Here is a 17,302-nt window from a genome sequence, read left to right on the forward strand (position 1 = left end):
AGCATCATGGGAGTCAATGATGCTGTAAAACTGCAGCTGGCATCACCGATCGCGTAAACACCGTGGTAAGGTACAAATGAGGGTCGTGAATAAAGACGATCGTGTTGTGGATCGGGTACGGTTACTGTAATGTTGTAAGATGGGAATCATCAATGTCAGCCTAGATGTTCATCGGCAATGGTTCACTAGCGCGCCGATGACGTCGACGCATCACACGCGACTTCAGCTCTCAAACATCACCCATCATTCTAGTGACTTCAACTTACCTTGAAGATATGCCTCGTCTGAATGAAAATACAGAGCGTCAGCTCCATGAGCTGGAGCATGGCGCACGCACCAGTACTTTGAGAGCTTAGAACAGCTTCAGCAACTTTGCTTTGCGTGAAAAATGTGCTTGAAGTAGCTGTAGGATAGATGTAAGTCCAATTCTTTCATGCTTCACAGAACTCTAAATGCTAACAACTGTGTTAGAAGATTATACTAATGCTTCCAAGCCTTGCTGCTGCATTCACCGCCTGTGCCAACTTGCTTGTGTCCGACATCATCCGCGTCATCTCTCTCCTACCTTTCCTCAGCCGCAATCTTGACGAGAAGCTCGCTATACTTCACAAAGGGCCACACTACAACAGCACCATAAGCACCGGATACAACGCCGTAAACCAAGCGCTGGACGATGGAACATAGTGCTGGCATACGGCAACTTCTTCGACCAAATTGTGAGGTTTCTGCTCATAGTGATCAGCTTGTGGATCATTACAATGACCTATAGCAGAACCATTGGAGACAAGAAGTAAGTGAAGTGCAAGTATCGCAGGAGGTACATCAGCGAGAAGGCAAAGAGGTGTGTCAGTTGCACAAGCTGGTTGGATGGTAGGGAGGACAGGTGATAGAACAACGCGGTGATGTGTAAAGATATGCCAGTCGGAATGGAAAACATGCAGCTGGACTCTCTTGAATCCTGGACCGCGAAACAAAAAGCAGAGTTGGCGAAGTCTTCTTCGTATAGAGTGAAGCCCATGGCGAAGAGCGATCTACATACTGAATCGAGCAAACTGCAAAATCCATTGTAATGCACATTACCAAGCGGCTACATTGATAATTGCAGGCGGTGTAGGATCGAGCAAAGATGAGCGTTACCAAGCGACAGGAGGTGCATCGTGTAGTTGGACTTTAAATTGCACTCGAAACCTGCGTTTCCAGTACCCGAACCCTGCGATTCGATCACGATGGTGTCACAAGCGTGCACCGACTTTGACAGCGGCATCTCTGACCGTGCTGGCGCAGAGCAAAGGTATGACAGCACGGTAATAGTTACGAACCGCACCTCTTTCTCAACTACAATTGACAGAGTCAGATGTGCAACAAGAACTGCGAATTGCAAGACCGGCTGGCGCAGCCTTTACAGATAGTTTTGATGTGCGCTGAGGCTTGACGCGGCGAAGCTCGTACTCCCAACCCATCCGTATCTTGGCATTGGATCGACATCGCAGCTTGCCTCTATACGAGATATTGGGAACGATGATGTTCAAATACAGTTGTTCTTCGTGGTTTCCAGTTAGGCACAATGTACTATGACATACACTACACTGCATATCTTCTACCCATGGGATCCTTCTCCATTCCAGGTGCACGCACACGCTGCCGAGGTTCCGCATCATGCATATGCAACCCGCGTCGTGTCGCTCCGCCTTCCTTCCCATACCCACATCCACCTCTTGAAGACATCCAAGACATGCCCATCTCCACACCATCGCACGTGAGAAGCACCAACCCGGCTTACCCATTGTGCACCTGAAACTGCCTATCACCTGCGCCTCCTCGTGACGGACTCGCGCCGAACAATGGTCCGCACGTACATACCATTACGCACCGCCGTTCTTGGAAGTGCTGTGGAGGGTGAAGATCATCAGGATCAACTTATGGGTTCAAACTCCGCGGGAGGAGCCGTGGTGGGTGCCCTGCGCCTGATGGCTGAGACATAGACTTTGTGAAGGTACAGGTGATAAGTGATGCGATGATAGGTGCAGCTGAAATGTACAGCGTGAAAGAGTGTGTTGAGCTGAAGGTTCTTAGACCAAACACTGCGATGCCGAATGCCGATTGCGATGCTCGTATAGTAGAGAATACTCAGCGGTAAACGCGGTTCTTCGTCTGCAAAGGCGGCGCGAAGCTGCTATGAGGGATGCGGGGTGAGGTCACATACTTTGCGCTAAGTATGATGTGCATAGCTGGCGAATGCAAGTGTGGGGGTCAGTGTAGGACTGACTCGCGCAAATGTTCGGGTGAGAAGTCACAGCAACAGAAAAGTTTCAAGTCATGATCATCATGATTTTGACATTTCCTCATACCTCATCCCATCGCTTAATCTGATGCGGTCGCGTGTAAATGCTCATGCCTCAACGCCGTTCTATGCAAGTCTGGCTATGCTGTGCAGCAAGCCCAAATGTTACGAAAACGCTGGCTAATGCTAAGTATGCGATGCGATCGAAACCACTAAACGCCTGTAAATGCACCAATATGAAACAAAAAACGCCAGCAACACCCCCTAATGCAGATGCGCGATACTCCTCCTACAACCTTGCTCGTTCTGTCACATCGGCTCTTGCTCTTGACTTCGACCGAGTCGATGACCTCCGGCGTTCTGCGCCATCCTTGGCCTTGCGCGTCTTTGCGCGTCGAACGACCACCTCGTCTTCTTCTGACTCATCTACAGTGAAGAGCTCCGGACTTGGCTCGCGCCAGGAGTGGCGGTGGCCGGAAAGCGTGCGTGATGATCTTTGTCGGCGATTACGCTCCTTGCGTTGTACAAGCTCTTGAGCACGACCGCGTGTTGGCTCCGTGACAGTGATCCGTGGTGATGTATGTGCGATTGTTTGTGGCGTGTAGTTCAGACGGTCGTCATCGAGACCCATGAAGGACTCCTCGTCCTCCTCGGGTATCGCTGGAACATGGTATCGTGTGTGAAGTTGTGTATGGTTCTGCTTGACGTAGCGCGCCCACTTGCTCGACACGTTGGACCTGAACTTCGATGCCTTGCTGGTGCGTGGGCCGTCGACAATGCCTGCACTCAGCGACATGGGATCGTATGGGTCATCTTCCTCACTCAGGGGTGTAAGGAAGTGCGCAAAAGGCTCTTCATCGATGTCTGGAAGCCCAGGGTCATATGAAGACTCCACCTCCACACTGTTGATGCATGGTGGAAACGAGAAAGACCGGGTGGGGGCTCGTAGGTAGGATGGCATCTTTAATATGAGATCTTTGAGTGTCTGGGAAAGCAGAGAACGGCGGACCAATAGTGATGGTGTAGCACTGGACTCGACTTTTACGACAGCAATGTTGGACGGTTTCCCCTTCTTTTTCCCCGGCTCACAGCCGGTCAACGCCAAACACAGCAAGGTGTCTGCAAGTACTGTTCGATGAGAACAGAACTGGAATAGTGACAGATGGTCTCTGTGATCCTGCCAGCTGTAAAGGCGGGTTAAGTGAGACTTATATACGTGACTCTGGGATACGAGTTACAGGAAGGCGCAGTAGTCGGGGTGAGACAGGTGGGTGGTAGTGGTGTTTGCCTAGTGGAGGACAGATCGAGAGGCAACAATGTTGAGATGGGAATTGGGTAGCCCTTGGTATCCTGAAATTCCTCCTCAAGCTCACCGAGTGTTTAAAGCAGATTCGGAGGATCCATGCAAGACTATATAGACATTGGAGTACTGGACAAAGATACCGCCCATGCAGCTGTGTCCAGGATACCCTACATTAGCGGATCAGCACGGAATACTTGGGTTTACTATCGACGAAAAAGGTAGGAATTCCAAGGCGCAGGGAGAAGAATGACAGGTCAAGTGGGCATTTTGGCCGAAGGGGTGTGGTGCGAAGGCCCAGCATTGGGTGCCAGATGACTAGTGGGATATCGCACCTGCAGGCTGCACGCTCAAATGCACTGACCACCAGACAATGCAGCACGGAGAACTGAGCGTTGCTGCAGGTCATGTCGATCGAAGGTCCCACAAAAAGCGCCCGTACTCTTGCTGCTGAAGCGCCAGCGCGAGTCGCGCAACCGAGATGCAGCAAAGGTGAAGGACGTGAAGGGAAGGGATCGTAGGAAAAAGGACCGCTAGTCCACCAGCGCTAAGTGCGGGGCACACACCGACATCGCGACATCTGATCTAGGACCCTCACTCCCAGCCTCATTCTCACACACCTACGCTTGAGCCCGTTTAATCAAAGCCATTCGTCCCAAAACGCTCACCACAGCTCGCTTGTGGCTATGGGCAAGCTGACAAGGCACTCGAAGATGCTCTCCATGCTCATCACCACCGGCATGCGCGTTCTCTCAAGGAGGTGACGAGTCCGCTTGCGTGAACGAGTCTGCCGCCTGATGCCCAAGATAGCTACCTAGTCCTGGTATTCATTGACTAGAGTGTACTGTCGAACAGTCATAGACGGACAAGAAACTTGGTAGAGGTCTCAAATGACGCGGTCGCAGTACACCACAACAATTTGCAATTCATTGCAAGCGACAACATCATTACAGCTATACCGACTATTTGCCTGGTGTGGGGGGCGCTTGCCCTGGCAGATTACCATATGATCGGATGTCGCAGAGTTGCTCACCAATGGTCAGCCACCTTTTACTGGCCAGCCAGCCAAGTTTCTCCAATTTCGCCCGGAAACGAAGAAGGCCAGCCACTCAGATTCCAGGAAGGCTCTTTTTGACCACCTGTTCGAGGAGACTCGGCTGTTAGCGCGGCTGAATCTTGTCAGTAAGATTCATCCTCCGGCAGTCTCTACCGACACATGACTGTCGATGCCATCAGCCTCCAAACTCAGCTTACGACTTCCTGTTTTCTTCGACACCATCAGGAAAGAAGTGTATTGATAATATTGCACGTTCTATCCTGGTTCATATCACCTGAATCAGAACCTTATCGCTCTAAGGCTGTGTCACGTCGTGCCTGATACGAATCCCTTGTTCGGAACACCCGACAGACATTGTGACCACCTCGTACCACTTCCTCGTTTCCAATATCGAGATGTTGAGATCTGGACCTCGACCACAACCTTGCGTACCTACTTCATGCGCAACAGATGCCGTGCCTCTTTCTTGATACGCGCTCGAAAGGTTGGTGGCAACTCGAGCATGACCATGCTAGAACACTCAGCTTACCTTCTTGATCTCCAAGGGCCGTGTTCAAGCGAGAGAGGTCCCGTACTAATCATAGTACCCTCTCCGCATCTGGCATCTTCGCACCTCTTCCGCCCCGCTTCTTAGTTGATTCTGTCGCAATGACATTGGCTCACGAAACATTCAGTACAAAGCAAGTCCGACTGAGGTTGCAATCCTACAACGTCCTTGTGCGTATCGCCGTCCCTCAGAACATTCACCGCTTTACACCGCTACTCCGCATCAGCCAATAAGGAGCAAAACCAAACAAGCTACTCGCTTACGTCCCGCTAGCATACAAAACCGTAGCCTGGGTCTCCCAACAGCCTCACGACGACTCTACACAATGTGTCGTCCTGGTGGGGCACTGACGTCTGCACATCGTTTCCAACTCTTAACGACGTCGCGGTCGGATCCTCCTCGGGCTCTCAAACCCGTTCGGCGTTTTTGACAAGGTACCCAGTCCCTACCACTCACACCTCAGCGAACAACGCCGAACATCTGAGGCTCACACCGCTCACACGATGGCCCCGAGTACTGTAAAACGTGAACCCCACCTGTAGCGCACGTCTCTACTAGTCTGCAATTGTGAGCCACACACTCCAGCCCCACTCACAAGTTTCATACCACGATCTGTCAAGTCACACATTCGACATCTCCCAGCACGACTCACGATGCTGAATAATGCCCGTCTCCTCTCCCCCAGTGCGAGATCTGCAATGCGGTCAATTTCTTCCAACAGCTCGTCCAATTGTCTGGTGCGGCTGGTCACCCGATCTTAGCGGACTTGTTTGAGTAACTTGACATCCTCCAGGCTTATGTGATGTATGCAACCTCTGGCTTCAGGCCCTAGGATCGCATCACAGTGCCTGCTCCGTTCTTGCTCCACTTCCTTGAGCTCTTCGCCCTTCGCTGCCGAGTTTGACCTGGTTTCTCAATTCTCCCTCGAGGGCCCTCATATCGGGATGGGTGATGCTCGGCGAGAACCCCGTGGTTCTCCGGAAGATGTCAAGTTCTGAATGCAAGGCGCAGTTTTCCGAGCGCAAGGTGTTACCTCATATTGGACCTCATGGTCTCTTCCCCTCCTTCTTTCTGCCAGGATGGCTTCAGCATGGTATACCACTTCTCCTTCAATGACCAGTGGCTCAGGTTGGACATCATTGCCTTGCTGGCTTGAAAGAGGATCAGAGGCTGCCAGTCTTAGTTGGTCCACATAGAAAATATTATGAGGTCTTGGTGGAGTATCCAGGCAGACAAATGAGCGAGTACTTTGCATTCTTCCTGTCCAGCTTCTTACAGGCACGCTTTGTCTTGAAGTGCTTACCCAGTGATAGTCAAACTTTATCACCAACATGTAGTTGCTTAGGCTCTTTCTGGTGCTTGTTAGCCTATTGTTCCTGCTCTTGCTGTGCCTCTGCCATTGATGCTTGTGCCAGGTCAAAGACTTGCTTGAACTTCTTGATCATGGCATGAGCAACCTTCTTCCCGGCTTGTTCACCCACTGGGTATTCCTGGGTGTTGTGTGGTGCCTCTAGTTGAAGCATGTCAACATGGTATCCATGCTGAGGAAGAAGGGGCTGACTTTTGGTGGACGTTGCTCACAGTCAGGGCAAACCATATAATGGTAATGAAGTATTTTCGAGTGCAAATTTGGGGGTTTATTGCTTTTCTTGACGTTGGCAACAGGGCGAGGAAGAGGGAGAGTTTCGGTCACTGTAGAACAAGGAAATTTTATGAACACCTGGTGATGATCTTTCAATACTGCCGGAGGCAAACGACATGACGCTGGGGAGTATTTCATTAGTGATCAGAGTAACAGAGGAGATATGCATATCCTGGAAGGCCCTTTTTGGAGGTCAGGTATGTGTGTAGGATAGCAAGTGAAGAAGCTTGCTCTCTTCGAGGACAGAAAGCATATTTCCTTTGCTGATCGAGCGTTTGAGCGCGGCAGAAGACCAGAACATGGCAGGCAGATTTTGATAGCACAAATGCATTCGCAAGCAGGGGGGAACCTGTAGACATGGCTGTAGAACGTTCGTTTCGAGAATAAACAAAGAGGTCAAGGACGATGCCAAGAGTGCTTTTGCCGTCGTCAGGGAAGAAGCAGAACATGCCATTCATTCAAATCTCTTTGTGGAGCCAGGGAAAACGTCAGAACATCGAACTTGACTCATGTGATTGTGGAACGATGAACAGGAGCGCAGCTGACGAGAGAAACAAGATTGTTGGTGTTGGAGATAGCTTATGTAGACAAGTCGTCCATGCAAGAACAACCTTAGAAGACGGTGACCAGCATTTCGAGTCTGGAAGAAGAAGAACATCACAGTCTCCGAACGCACTTTTGAGTGACAAGAGAATTCACAGAGAGAAGAGCCGGCCGCATAGCCTGAACGGGGTGGCAGTTTTGATTGATTGCAAAAGGAGATTAGGCCATGCGTCTTGCTCGGTTGGAATTTGATTTCAGAAGCAGCAGAACATGTCTTTGACAGCTTTCATTATTTCGAGCCAACGAGCGCAGAAGATATTACAAAGTCCCACAGCAGGAAGCGGGCTAGACATGTAACGACGCGCCCAGACTTTGCGAAGATGAACTTCATGGCTGGAAACTCGAAGATCTACACAGACCATGGGGACGATTTTGGTTTTGGAAAGGCAAAGCAGGTCATATCCTTCTTGCAGAATTAGTTTAGCGTCGTCAGAGAAAGAGAGCAGAACACAAATAAGTTCAAGTTTGATTTTGAAGACGAAGAAGAGAAGAAAACATGATCTTTGAAAGGGTCGCATTTTGAAGAGAGTAAAAAAAGGAGGGATGGATCAGAGAGAACTGGGTTGAGTTACGCTTGTATAACTGGTCCTCGCATGTGAGCTAGACACGGTTTGGGAGATGATTGGAAGACGTGGGCGCTTGAAGTTGGTGCAAATGGTGTTCGTACATTGCAGGGTATCGCTGCGCTCGCTCTCGAAAACATAATATAACACCATATCATACAACTCTCACCCCTTCTTCCCCTTCGCATGCGCATCAACTACCTCTGCCAACTCCTCAAGCGCATCACCGTCCCCATGCCCATGCTCCTTCTTCACGATCTTCCTCCCATACCCCCACTGCTCACCCATGGCCTGCTTAAGGCTAACCTCCTTCTTCCTATCCGCCCTCCTCCTCAACCTCGGATGCCACAAGTGCCCATCCAGCTTTCCAAACCCAAGCTTATGCGGCTCCGTAAGCAGCGGACTACCCCACACCCTATTAACTTCTCTTACATACTCCGCGTACGGTGTAGTATTAGACTGCTCCATGATGCGGTTTGCTTTGATGCGTGAGTGGCCGTGGCCGAAGAGGTTGATGAACTGTGCTTGTAAAGCTTTGGTGACGGTGTGAGGGTGGATGTGCACGTTCAGGTCTCGTAGCTGCACGAGTAGTTTGAGGCCGACGTTCCAGTTCAGGCGTTTGAGGATGCCTTTGCGGAGGAGGTTGCGTCTGTGATGCCGTTTTGCTGCGATGGAACCGAGAATAGATTGCTCAAGCGGCGCAGCGCGGAGGAGACTGGCGCGAAACCCCCATACGAGGATGCCTTGTTGGAACGAGGGTGGGAAGAGGGCGCGGACTGGATGGCGCTCATCCTGCTCCTGGGTCACATCGGCGGGGAAGTTGTAATAGTGTCGGTTGATCGGATACGAGCGGCGCAGCTTGTTCGTAGCATCGTCGAAGAAGGTGCTCCGCGGGAGGTCTGCGAACTCGGAGCTGTGCTGCGGTGCGTACCAGCTCAGTAGCCACAGGAGCAGGCGTTTGAGCTCACGGAAGCGGCTCTGCATGCCGAAGCGCCGTATTATCTCGTGCCAAGCTTCAGGAGGGACGCGTGCCATACCGGTTTCCAGGGCAGCGATGTAGAAGCGCGTGACGAAGCGTAGGTCGTCGAAGCCACGACGAGATGAAGGGCGGTGGCCGCGCTGCCGTCGTGACAACATGTCTCTGACAGACGCCATGGTAACACTTGACACCGTTAATCCGTGGCTGCGCATCTCGAGGAGGGTATTGAAGACGTCCCGTGGTGTAGATCGTCCGATGCGCAGCTGCAAAAGCAGGTTCCAGGACTCGCGGCTTGCGTCGTTGTGGAAGAGTGTAAGGATGGCGAGTGTGCGCTGAGCCTGTTTCAGGTCTTTCTGCTCGAGGTAGTAGGTCAAAAGCGAGCGCTGTGTGTCTGCGTCTCCGTAGACGTCTGGATGCTGGTCGCTCTCCAGTATGCTATGCACAAGGTCCCACTTCCGCTCCATTGCAAACTTCTCCAGCGCAAGGGAGAAAACCGAGCCCTGCAGTGCAATGCCCGCAGCTCGAAGCTCTCCGAACCGTCGAGGAAGGTCCGTGATTGGCTGCGTCCGCCAGGCCAGGGCAGAGACTGCCTGGGGACCGATTTCGTTTACGCCCACCATGGCCAATCCCTTGATAATGGACTCGGTCTGGACGGTCCTAGTCGCAAACATGCGCGCCGTAAAGGAGTCTTCGAAGCGCACAGGTGCGGTATCGCGCCCGAGCAGCCGTCGCATGAGGTCTTTGTTGAGGTTTGGATTCTCGCGCTTAGTCTTGTCGAAGCGGACGTTCGGATTTGAGAGGGCAGACGATTCGGCGGTGAAGATCTGAATGACGGGGTGGGCGGCGAGCGACTCGGAGGGAAGGTCATCTCGAAACGTGCAGAGGTTGTGCCACCGACGTGCCATCTTGATGTTCCCACAGTCAATGAGACGAGGCACAATCTCTCCGTATAGGTCACGCTCGTTGCTATTGCGGTAGATGTACAGCAGTGCTTCCAGCGCCGTATGCCCATAGTTCCGCGTTGAGCGTGCCAGCTCCCGCAGTGGAAGCGTCCTCGGTCGCAGCTTGACTAGCATCTGATGGTGATACTCCAGCGCGTCTGTTGGCTTGCGCACAAGCCAGTAGCCCATGATCAGGCTGTACACACGCGGGTACGTCTCGCCCTTCTCCTGCTGCAGCTCGGCCGCATGTTCGATAACAGCCTGCACGAGCTGTGGGTGTCGCGCGAAGGTCCCCCACAGAGACTGAGCATGGGCGCTGTTTTCGACTGGAAGGCGGTAACCTTCCTTGCGGCGGGCGTTCCATACCGCTTGTACGCCTCGCAGGCCATCGAGGCGCTCGTGGTGGGCGAGTTTGGCGGCCCATGTCTCGTCTTGGCCCTCGGCCGAATGCTCCTCGTCATCTCTTGGAAAGCCGAATTCTTGGAGGGGTTTCTCGTCTTGGCTCTCGACGAGCTTGTCGTCATCTCTCAGAAGCCCGAATTGTTCTGGAGGTTGTGCTGGTGTTGAGTCGATCTCCGCAGGGACATCATCGCCGAGCAAAGCCTTGAGGACGGTCTCACGCTCGCTGACGATAGCCTTTTGCTCGTTCCATCGCTTCCATTTGCGATTTGTTGACACTCCATGGCTCTTCGCGTATGTCCGGCTCTTAGCTGCAATGCTCTTAGCTGCACAGCATTGGATGGTCGTGTGGCATGCGGGCAGCTCCGGGGCGGTGACGATCGATCGCAGCAGTTTTAGGGCCGAGGGGCTGGCGAGGAGCCTGTCCAAGGCCGGTGGCATCAACTTCGAGGTAAAGGAGCGTGGAGGGAACCCATGGACCAACGGAGCGTGTGTGGTTTCCTCTTCGCGTTCAGGACGTCCAGAAGTTGCGGGCCCGATGCGGCTAGCCCTGCCAAGACTGACATCGTCTGCTGGATCATTCGACGCAACCTCACTTTGACCGACACCGCACCAAACCACCGATTGCCCCCGCGACACCGCACGTATAACTCTCCACTCTTCACAATGGCAGGGTAAGTCCTCTCTGCAGCTGCGCGACACGATGTCCGAGCCAATTGACGCCTGGCTGGCCCGCTGTCCACACCCAGTCATACCCTGTACTGACAGCCCCCAGCTGGGTCTTCCGCGAAAACCACGTTCCTAAATACCAGGCATACTTCCAGAAGAACGATGGCCTGAGGACCTGGGAGAAGGTGCGTTCGACTTGAGGGGGTGGGGATAAGCTGGAAAGAGACGGACGCGATTGGGCGCGGGGAAGCCGGGACATTGTGCGCACCAAGGCAGCGGCCGAATTGCGCAGCATCAGCTTGAGGGCAACAAGAGTATTTGGGAACAACGCTGACGAGTCACCAGGCCCGTGGCAAGTGGATGATCCCCGGCTACAAGGCTGTCCTTTACACCTCCTTCGGTGCCTCCATGTACATGATGGGCCGTCTTGTGCTTGTACGTCCTTGGCCAAAATCCACGAACTCGATGACTGACGGCTTTCAGGGACACAAGACCTGGTTCGGCAAGAACTAGGTTACATGCACGATGATATGCGCGGAGGCCGCGTGCGGCATCTCCAGTCAATGTACAAGCAATAGAGCCTGCAATACCAGTTCCTTTGTCGCCATGTGCTCGTGTGGTGCATGCAGCTGTGAGGACGCCTTCGAAGGCGCTGTCTGTCGTGAGCTCAGTGACGTGCAGGTGATGCAGTCGAATGCCAGTGCGTGGTCATACGATGCTAGTCGCAGTGAATGCTCCAGTGATGAAAACAAGCGCTCGATTTGTAGCAAGGACGCGCTCGATTCGTAGCAAGGACAAGCTCGAGATAGCTCGAGATAGCTCGAAAGAGCTCGAAAGAGCTCGAAATTGACGTGAAGTCCACGACGCATGAGCAGACCACCTGCAGCAGTTACACAGCGTGACGGCTCCTCGATGAACAGCTGGGGTAGCTCCCCGGGCCAGCATAGCTTCCCACATCGGTGCTAGCGCGGCCTTGCGTTAACCGAGTGCTCCTCCAAGCTCCCGCTGGCCTCGACCGCACGCCAGCGTCGCTCGCTATCCATTGAGGCATCAAGACACAATGGCTGACTTTGTCAAGGGACTGTTCGGCGCCCAGAAGCCCGTGGTGGCTCCTGCTGACGATGGTGGTGTGCTCCAGTCCCTGCGCAATGCGCAACCCCCCTCAACACCACGCGACCCATCACTGACATGTCCGCGCAGACTTCGCCGACTACGCGGGCGCGCCTGACCCATCGCCGGTGGACCACGCCTCGCTGACCACCTCGTCTGTGCCTGCGGCCGCGACCGGCGTTGCTGGCCGCCCCTACACGGCATGGTACCGCGTGTGGGAGCGCACCACGCTCGACGACTTCAAGCTGGAGATGTACATCCTGCCCTTCCTGCTCGCCCTCGTCATCGTCCACGTCTGGGGCACCAAGCGCAACCGCAGCAAGGCCCGCAGCTGGGCCAAGTCGCATGTGCCTGTCCTGCAAACCGAGTTCGTCCAGGTCGGCTACCTCAAGCCGGCCGAGGGTGCGAACAGCGTTGGTGAGGGCGACCTCGCTGGCGCCCTGACCGAGGCCGCGAAGCTCGAGAACGTCCTCCGCGAGAAGAAGGCCGACGAGTACACTACGTACGCGACCGGCCGCCAGAACGTCGCCTTCATCGATCTCAAGTTGACACTCGCCAAGCGCTTTAACCCCTTCTTGCGCTTCGGCGAGCAGATCCTACCGCTGTTCTTGGAGAGCTTCCCGCCCCCGCAGGAGCGCCTCGAGGCCACCGCGTACGTGTTCGACGGCCAGGAGACCAGGATCGCCCCGGTGTACGGCAAGACCGATGCGAAGAAGGTGCCCAACAGCTCCTTCGACGGCTTCGTCTTCGCTGTCGTGCACAAGGACATCATGAAGCGCCTGCGTGACGACCGCTACGACTTGTCCCTCACCACCACCCGCGACCACGCCAAGCTCCCCGTCTGGACCACCGTCATGAGCGAGAGCGCCGAAGTCACCGACACCCTCCTGACCCCCGAGCTCATCAAGGCCATCCAGGATGCCGGCGACGCCTTCGAGGCCCTGATCGTCACCGACCAGCCCATGGACCAGCCCAAGACGTGCGTCCCCCCCCCCCCCCCCCCCCCCCCGTCACACGCTCTTACTAACGTCTCCAGCCTCGACGACACCAAACCCCGCAAACGCATCAACCTCTCGCTCAAGCTGCAGTCCAACCACGCCAGCACGCTTCCCATCTTCACTCAGTTCCTGCGTCTCCCTGATGCGCTCGTGTCCAACGCACGCTTCCGCCCCGAGGCCCTGCGCCGCATCCGGCAAACGCGCGAAGAACAAATCGCCAAGATCCGGCGCCTGGACGAGGAGGAGAAGGCCGAGGAGCGCAAGCTGGCGGCCGACAAGCTGAAGAAGGAGCAGCGCGACGCCAAGCTGGGCCGCCTGAGTGCCGAGGAGCAGAGGAAGTTCCTGGAGAAGGAGAGGGAGAAGAAGAGTAAGAAGGGCATGAAGAAGAGCACTGTGAAGGCTTAGGTGGATTTCACGAATACGTTGCTCTTCTTTAGGGTTGGGGTAGCGGGTTGGGACGTACGTCGGCTTTGGGCTTTTTTTTAGCGTGCTGGCGGAATTGGCAGGTGTATTGCATTGGAGCGCTGGGTAGCGTCGTATTCCTAGACTGTGTGCGTGCGCTTTGCAACGGAGTGGGGGGATCGGTGAGGTAGAAGACGGACAGTTGTTGAAAAGTGAAAGTAATCGTTGAAACTAATCACTCATAAATTCCGCCGCATGTGCTCACAGAGTGTCTCGAATCCTCGATGCTTCCCTTGCCTCAGACCAGAACATGTGTGTTGAAAGTACATACCGGCAGCTGAAGCACACTCTTGCTCCCTCTTCCATCCTTCAACAGCACTGCTCTCTATGGGGCTGACGTACACATGTCAGCCGCGGCGTGTACGAACTAACTTTTTGATGCCACCCTCCCTCCTCATCCTCGACGCTCTATGTCCACCTTTACCCACCCCTGCACATGCCTTTTCCTGTTTACCGTCATCCACTTTCTTCACCCCCCCCCCCCCAAGCCATGCTTTAACCCCGGGTGATACAAGCATGCCAAGCCGTACGCAGCGCCTTCACAGGTCCAGAGACGATTGGATATCAGATGCAAGCGGGAACAACATGATCCGCAGCTCCCTCGCTTGTCACTGATGGTCCAATCTCACCCCCCTACTCCGCAAGCTGGAGTGCCAGGCTTGTTCATGTCGAACAATTGGAACGACAAGCTACCAGTCAGTACTCGGGATGTCACCCAGCCTGTTCTCTACGTCCCCCAAGCCATACATAGGACTGGACGGTCCGGTGTGCATCTGCACGTATAGCTCCTACCGCCCCAGGGCCTCAGTCGGAATCCCACCGCTTCCACACTTATCTTCGAAACAGGTCTGTGCAGACCCCAAGGAGAACGATGCAGATACCTCAATGATTCAGTATTTATTACTACGCTATGCTATCTAGTTTTTTTTGTCCATACGCCTCGCTATAAACCACGCCTTTGAGATCTCTTCTTGAATCACGCTCTGGCCTTCGCAGCTCGCTTATTCTTCGCGTTCCTCTTCCTAACTCTCCTCAATTGACTTTCCTGCTCATACTGCGGCTCTTCATCCTGCACCGGTGCGCTGTTCTCGTAGCTAGCAACCTGCTCCGCAGTCCCCGGCACCTTCTCTGCCATCGCCTTTCGATCATACTTCTCCGGACTCCAAGACCCATCGTCATACTGCGGCTGCTCTGCAGGCGCAGCAGGGATCGGGGCGGGAGCAGGAGCAGCAACAGCAGCCGGCTCCTCAGTCTTCCCATCCCCATCAACCCACACCACCGTGTGATCCTCCGGCGAACCTGGTTCAGCCGAGTAATCGCCCGCAGGACCGTCGGACGTGCCGTCGACCCAGACGACGTCGTATGGCAGACTGGGGTCGGATTCGAGTGTTGGGTTGCCGGGGAGTTTGTGGTAATCGTTGTTCTCATAGTTAGGTGTGGGATATGTCGGCGCGGGAGGGGAGGGGCCGTAAGTCGGTGCTGGCGCAGGGTTTGGCTTGTACGTTGTTGGTCTGGGCTCTGGATTTGCCTTCTTGCTCGTCGGGTTAGGTGCATAGGTGGACGAAGGCTCAGACGAAGACTTCTTCAGTTCATCCGCCATCCGCTTCACATGACTCCAGTCATTGCTATCCTCGCCGAGACTCCACGCCATAACACCACCAAGGCCATACTTTCTCACAATATCATCAAACTTCCTCGATATAAGCTCAGGCGTGTCCCAGGTCCAAAAGAGGCGGTTAGCAGGGTCGAAGTAGTACTGTCCACCAGCCTGCTCGTCGGTGACGCCGTTCTTCGCAGCGTTCTGCCACGAGCCAGCGACGTCGGTGTCGGTACATCCTGTCCCAAAGGCATGCTGGCATGCGCCGGAGCAGTGCTCGGGAGACGTACCGCAGTTGCCGTATTGACTGCAACAGCCTGATGCGCATCTTGTTCCCTTGTCTGGGCCACATGTGCCGTCGTAGCTCACTGTCAGACTGCTCGCGTCCACGGGCGCCATGTGCTGTTTCTCGAATGTCCAGGCTCCGCTGATGAGCAGGTCTTTGCCTGTGACGGGGTCTTCGGCGAGAACGATGGGGCAATCAAGAGGAGAGGCAGAGCAGTCGCCAGCGGTGGTGAAGTACTTGGCGTAGTAAGCGAAGCCGAGATTGATTTTGGATGCTGGCGCGCCGATGTCAAGGTAATTCTTGATCGCTTCTTCGGAGCCGGCAACGGAAGTGTGGTGGTGTGTTACGTTGTCACGGCGGTTCATTAGATCGTAGGACATGACGTTGATATAGTCGACTGAGGGCCAGATCTTGAGGCCTGTTTTTGAGGTAAAGGCCAGCATGTCGCCTACCCTCGTCAGCGTGGGTCAGTGAGATAGATCTTGGGATAGTAAGTACCTTTCTTGCCAGGTACAGCAATTGAGAGAAGTTTGTTGGGGCCGATGGCAGTTCGAGTCGCCGCAAGAAGTTTGGGAAATGCATCGATCTGGTACGACTTGGCCGAATTCGAGACTTGCTTGTAGTCAGCGCCATTGCCACCTGGATATTCCCAATCGATATCTGCACATGTCAGCTGGATACTGGCGAAAGCAGAGTTCATACTCACCCACGCCGTCAGCTCCAGTGTTTGCGAGCATGGTGTTGATATCGCTCGCAAATTTCTGCATACTGGTCTCAGAGTTGGAGACAGTGTTGAAACCGATGTCATCGCCCCATCCACCGACAGCTGACTCTTTGTTAGTACCTCACCAGATATCGGAGTAGATGAGTCTTACCGATCATGACCTTTGCATTGGGGAATTCTGAGCGGATGGTCGAGATCGGCACCTTAGGCGCGTATCCCGCGGTATTGTTCGCGGAGGCTGAACACTATCAACTATAGCAAATGGTAGCGAGGAGGTATACACTGACCGAAGGCGAGAACAACATGGTCAATGCCAGCACGATCTTGAGCGTTGGTTGGACGAATTGGATGCCATCTGCACAATGTCAGTAGAAAACAAGTGAAGTTTTGAACAGCACAAACTTACTCATCTGCGTACATCACAAAGCGTGCACTTGCTGAACAGAGCAGTGCGGCCAGCGTCCATGATGCTGTGCAACGCATGTTGTGTCGGAGTCTGACAGGTTCGACAGTCTGGTAAGATGTCGCAGTTGAGGAAACGGTGCTCTTTGTAGGCTACAGATCAGTGACCTTGATGAACTGTTTGACTTCAATAGCTTCCGACCTGCAGAGCAAACACGGTGAGGTGCGGACACCTGGGACCAGGATTTCTTTATACGGATGCCTGCGAGACGCCTGATCACATCTCCCGTTTCCCCGGTGGGGATCGCTTCATCGTTTCGCCACAAGGGAGCTAAGGACCGTTCAGTGCCTTGCTTTTCTCAATAAAGTGCTGGAGGTTACGAGGCAACGTAACGGGTCTGGACAGGACGGGAGTGGGCAGGGGTGTTCACGATGAGTTTGTGACTTGACATCACCACTTTAGTGAGGTTTGGTGATCTGACTCTTTTGGTCGATGTCAAGCTGCTTCGGGTGGTTGATACCGCATACAGCTCGAACAGAGCAGTGCTGAGCGAGATATTCGACTGCTGACAGCTGTCATTCGCGCATGAAGATGAAGCTGGTGGGAGATCGGAATGCTCGCAGACTGCTTTCGTGCAGCCGTGGCTTCGAATGCATTACTCCCCAATAGGCAACCTGGTAACATAATCGCGGAACCTTGTGTACTTCGAATAGCGTTATCCTGGTCAGTGGTGTTTGTGAG

The 17,302-nt window shown here is 54.0% G+C and overlaps 6 protein-coding genes across 6 annotated transcripts; 3 read left to right on the plus strand and 3 right to left on the minus strand.

The window, feature by feature from the left end:
- The first annotated feature begins 241 nt into the window (after positions 1-241).
- Positions 242-1,131, plus strand: BU25DRAFT_414856 (uncharacterized protein). Its single transcript, XM_033707398.1, has 2 exons — positions 242-416; positions 472-1,131. The coding sequence occupies exon 2, from the start codon at positions 484-486 to the stop codon at positions 682-684; it is 201 nt and encodes a 66-aa protein (XP_033557067.1). The 5' UTR covers positions 242-416; positions 472-483; the 3' UTR covers positions 685-1,131.
- A 1,046-nt stretch (positions 1,132-2,177) lies between these two features.
- BU25DRAFT_202537 (uncharacterized protein) lies at positions 2,178-3,499 on the minus strand. Its single transcript, XM_033701116.1, has one exon. The coding sequence runs from the start codon at positions 3,240-3,242 to the stop codon at positions 2,571-2,573; it is 672 nt and encodes a 223-aa protein (XP_033557068.1). The 5' UTR covers positions 3,243-3,499; the 3' UTR covers positions 2,178-2,570.
- A 4,591-nt stretch (positions 3,500-8,090) lies between these two features.
- On the minus strand, positions 8,091-11,167 carry BU25DRAFT_414862 (uncharacterized protein). The gene has a single exon (XM_033707399.1). The coding sequence runs from the start codon at positions 10,751-10,753 to the stop codon at positions 8,159-8,161; it is 2,595 nt and encodes an 864-aa protein (XP_033557069.1). The 5' UTR covers positions 10,754-11,167; the 3' UTR covers positions 8,091-8,158.
- BU25DRAFT_351266 (uncharacterized protein) lies at positions 11,089-11,494 on the plus strand (the record flags this gene model as incomplete). The annotated part of the gene is made up of 3 exons (XM_033703352.1): positions 11,089-11,166; positions 11,327-11,416; positions 11,465-11,494. Coding segments are annotated over 3 exons (198 nt in total), but the record flags the coding sequence as incomplete, so codon positions are not given.
- Positions 11,495-12,041: 547 nt separating this feature from the next.
- On the plus strand, positions 12,042-13,494 carry BU25DRAFT_434567 (DUF1682-domain-containing protein; the record flags this gene model as incomplete). The annotated part of the gene is made up of 3 exons (XM_033708868.1): positions 12,042-12,108; positions 12,182-13,070; positions 13,128-13,494. 3 exons carry the CDS (start codon positions 12,042-12,044, stop codon positions 13,492-13,494), a joined length of 1,323 nt encoding a protein of 440 aa, XP_033557071.1.
- Positions 13,495-13,522: 28 nt separating this feature from the next.
- Positions 13,523-16,641, minus strand: BU25DRAFT_442917 (carbohydrate-binding module family 18 protein; the record flags this gene model as incomplete). The annotated part of the gene is made up of 8 exons (XM_033709332.1): positions 13,523-13,631; positions 14,703-15,062; positions 15,114-15,882; positions 15,933-16,094; positions 16,141-16,260; positions 16,310-16,396; positions 16,446-16,513; positions 16,565-16,641. The coding sequence occupies 8 exons, from the start codon at positions 16,639-16,641 to the stop codon at positions 13,523-13,525; spliced, it is 1,752 nt and encodes a 583-aa protein (XP_033557072.1).
- Positions 16,642-17,302: the final 661 nt, after the last annotated feature.

The sequence above is a fragment of the Macroventuria anomochaeta genome (genome assembly GCF_010093625.1).
Source record: "Macroventuria anomochaeta strain CBS 525.71 unplaced genomic scaffold BU25scaffold_41, whole genome shotgun sequence".
NCBI classification, from domain to species: domain Eukaryota; kingdom Fungi; phylum Ascomycota; class Dothideomycetes; order Pleosporales; family Didymellaceae; genus Macroventuria; species Macroventuria anomochaeta.

Excerpts from the sequence above, each read along its gene's own strand:
- BU25DRAFT_414862 (XM_033707399.1), bottom strand. The coding sequence starts at position 10,753 with ATGCCACCGGCCTTGGACAGGCTCCTCGCCAGCCCCTCGGCCCTAAAA.
- BU25DRAFT_414856 (XM_033707398.1), top strand. The coding sequence starts at position 484 with ATGCTTCCAAGCCTTGCTGCTGCATTCACCGCCTGTGCCAACTTGCTT.
- BU25DRAFT_202537 (XM_033701116.1), bottom strand. The coding sequence starts at position 3,242 with ATGCCATCCTACCTACGAGCCCCCACCCGGTCTTTCTCGTTTCCACCA.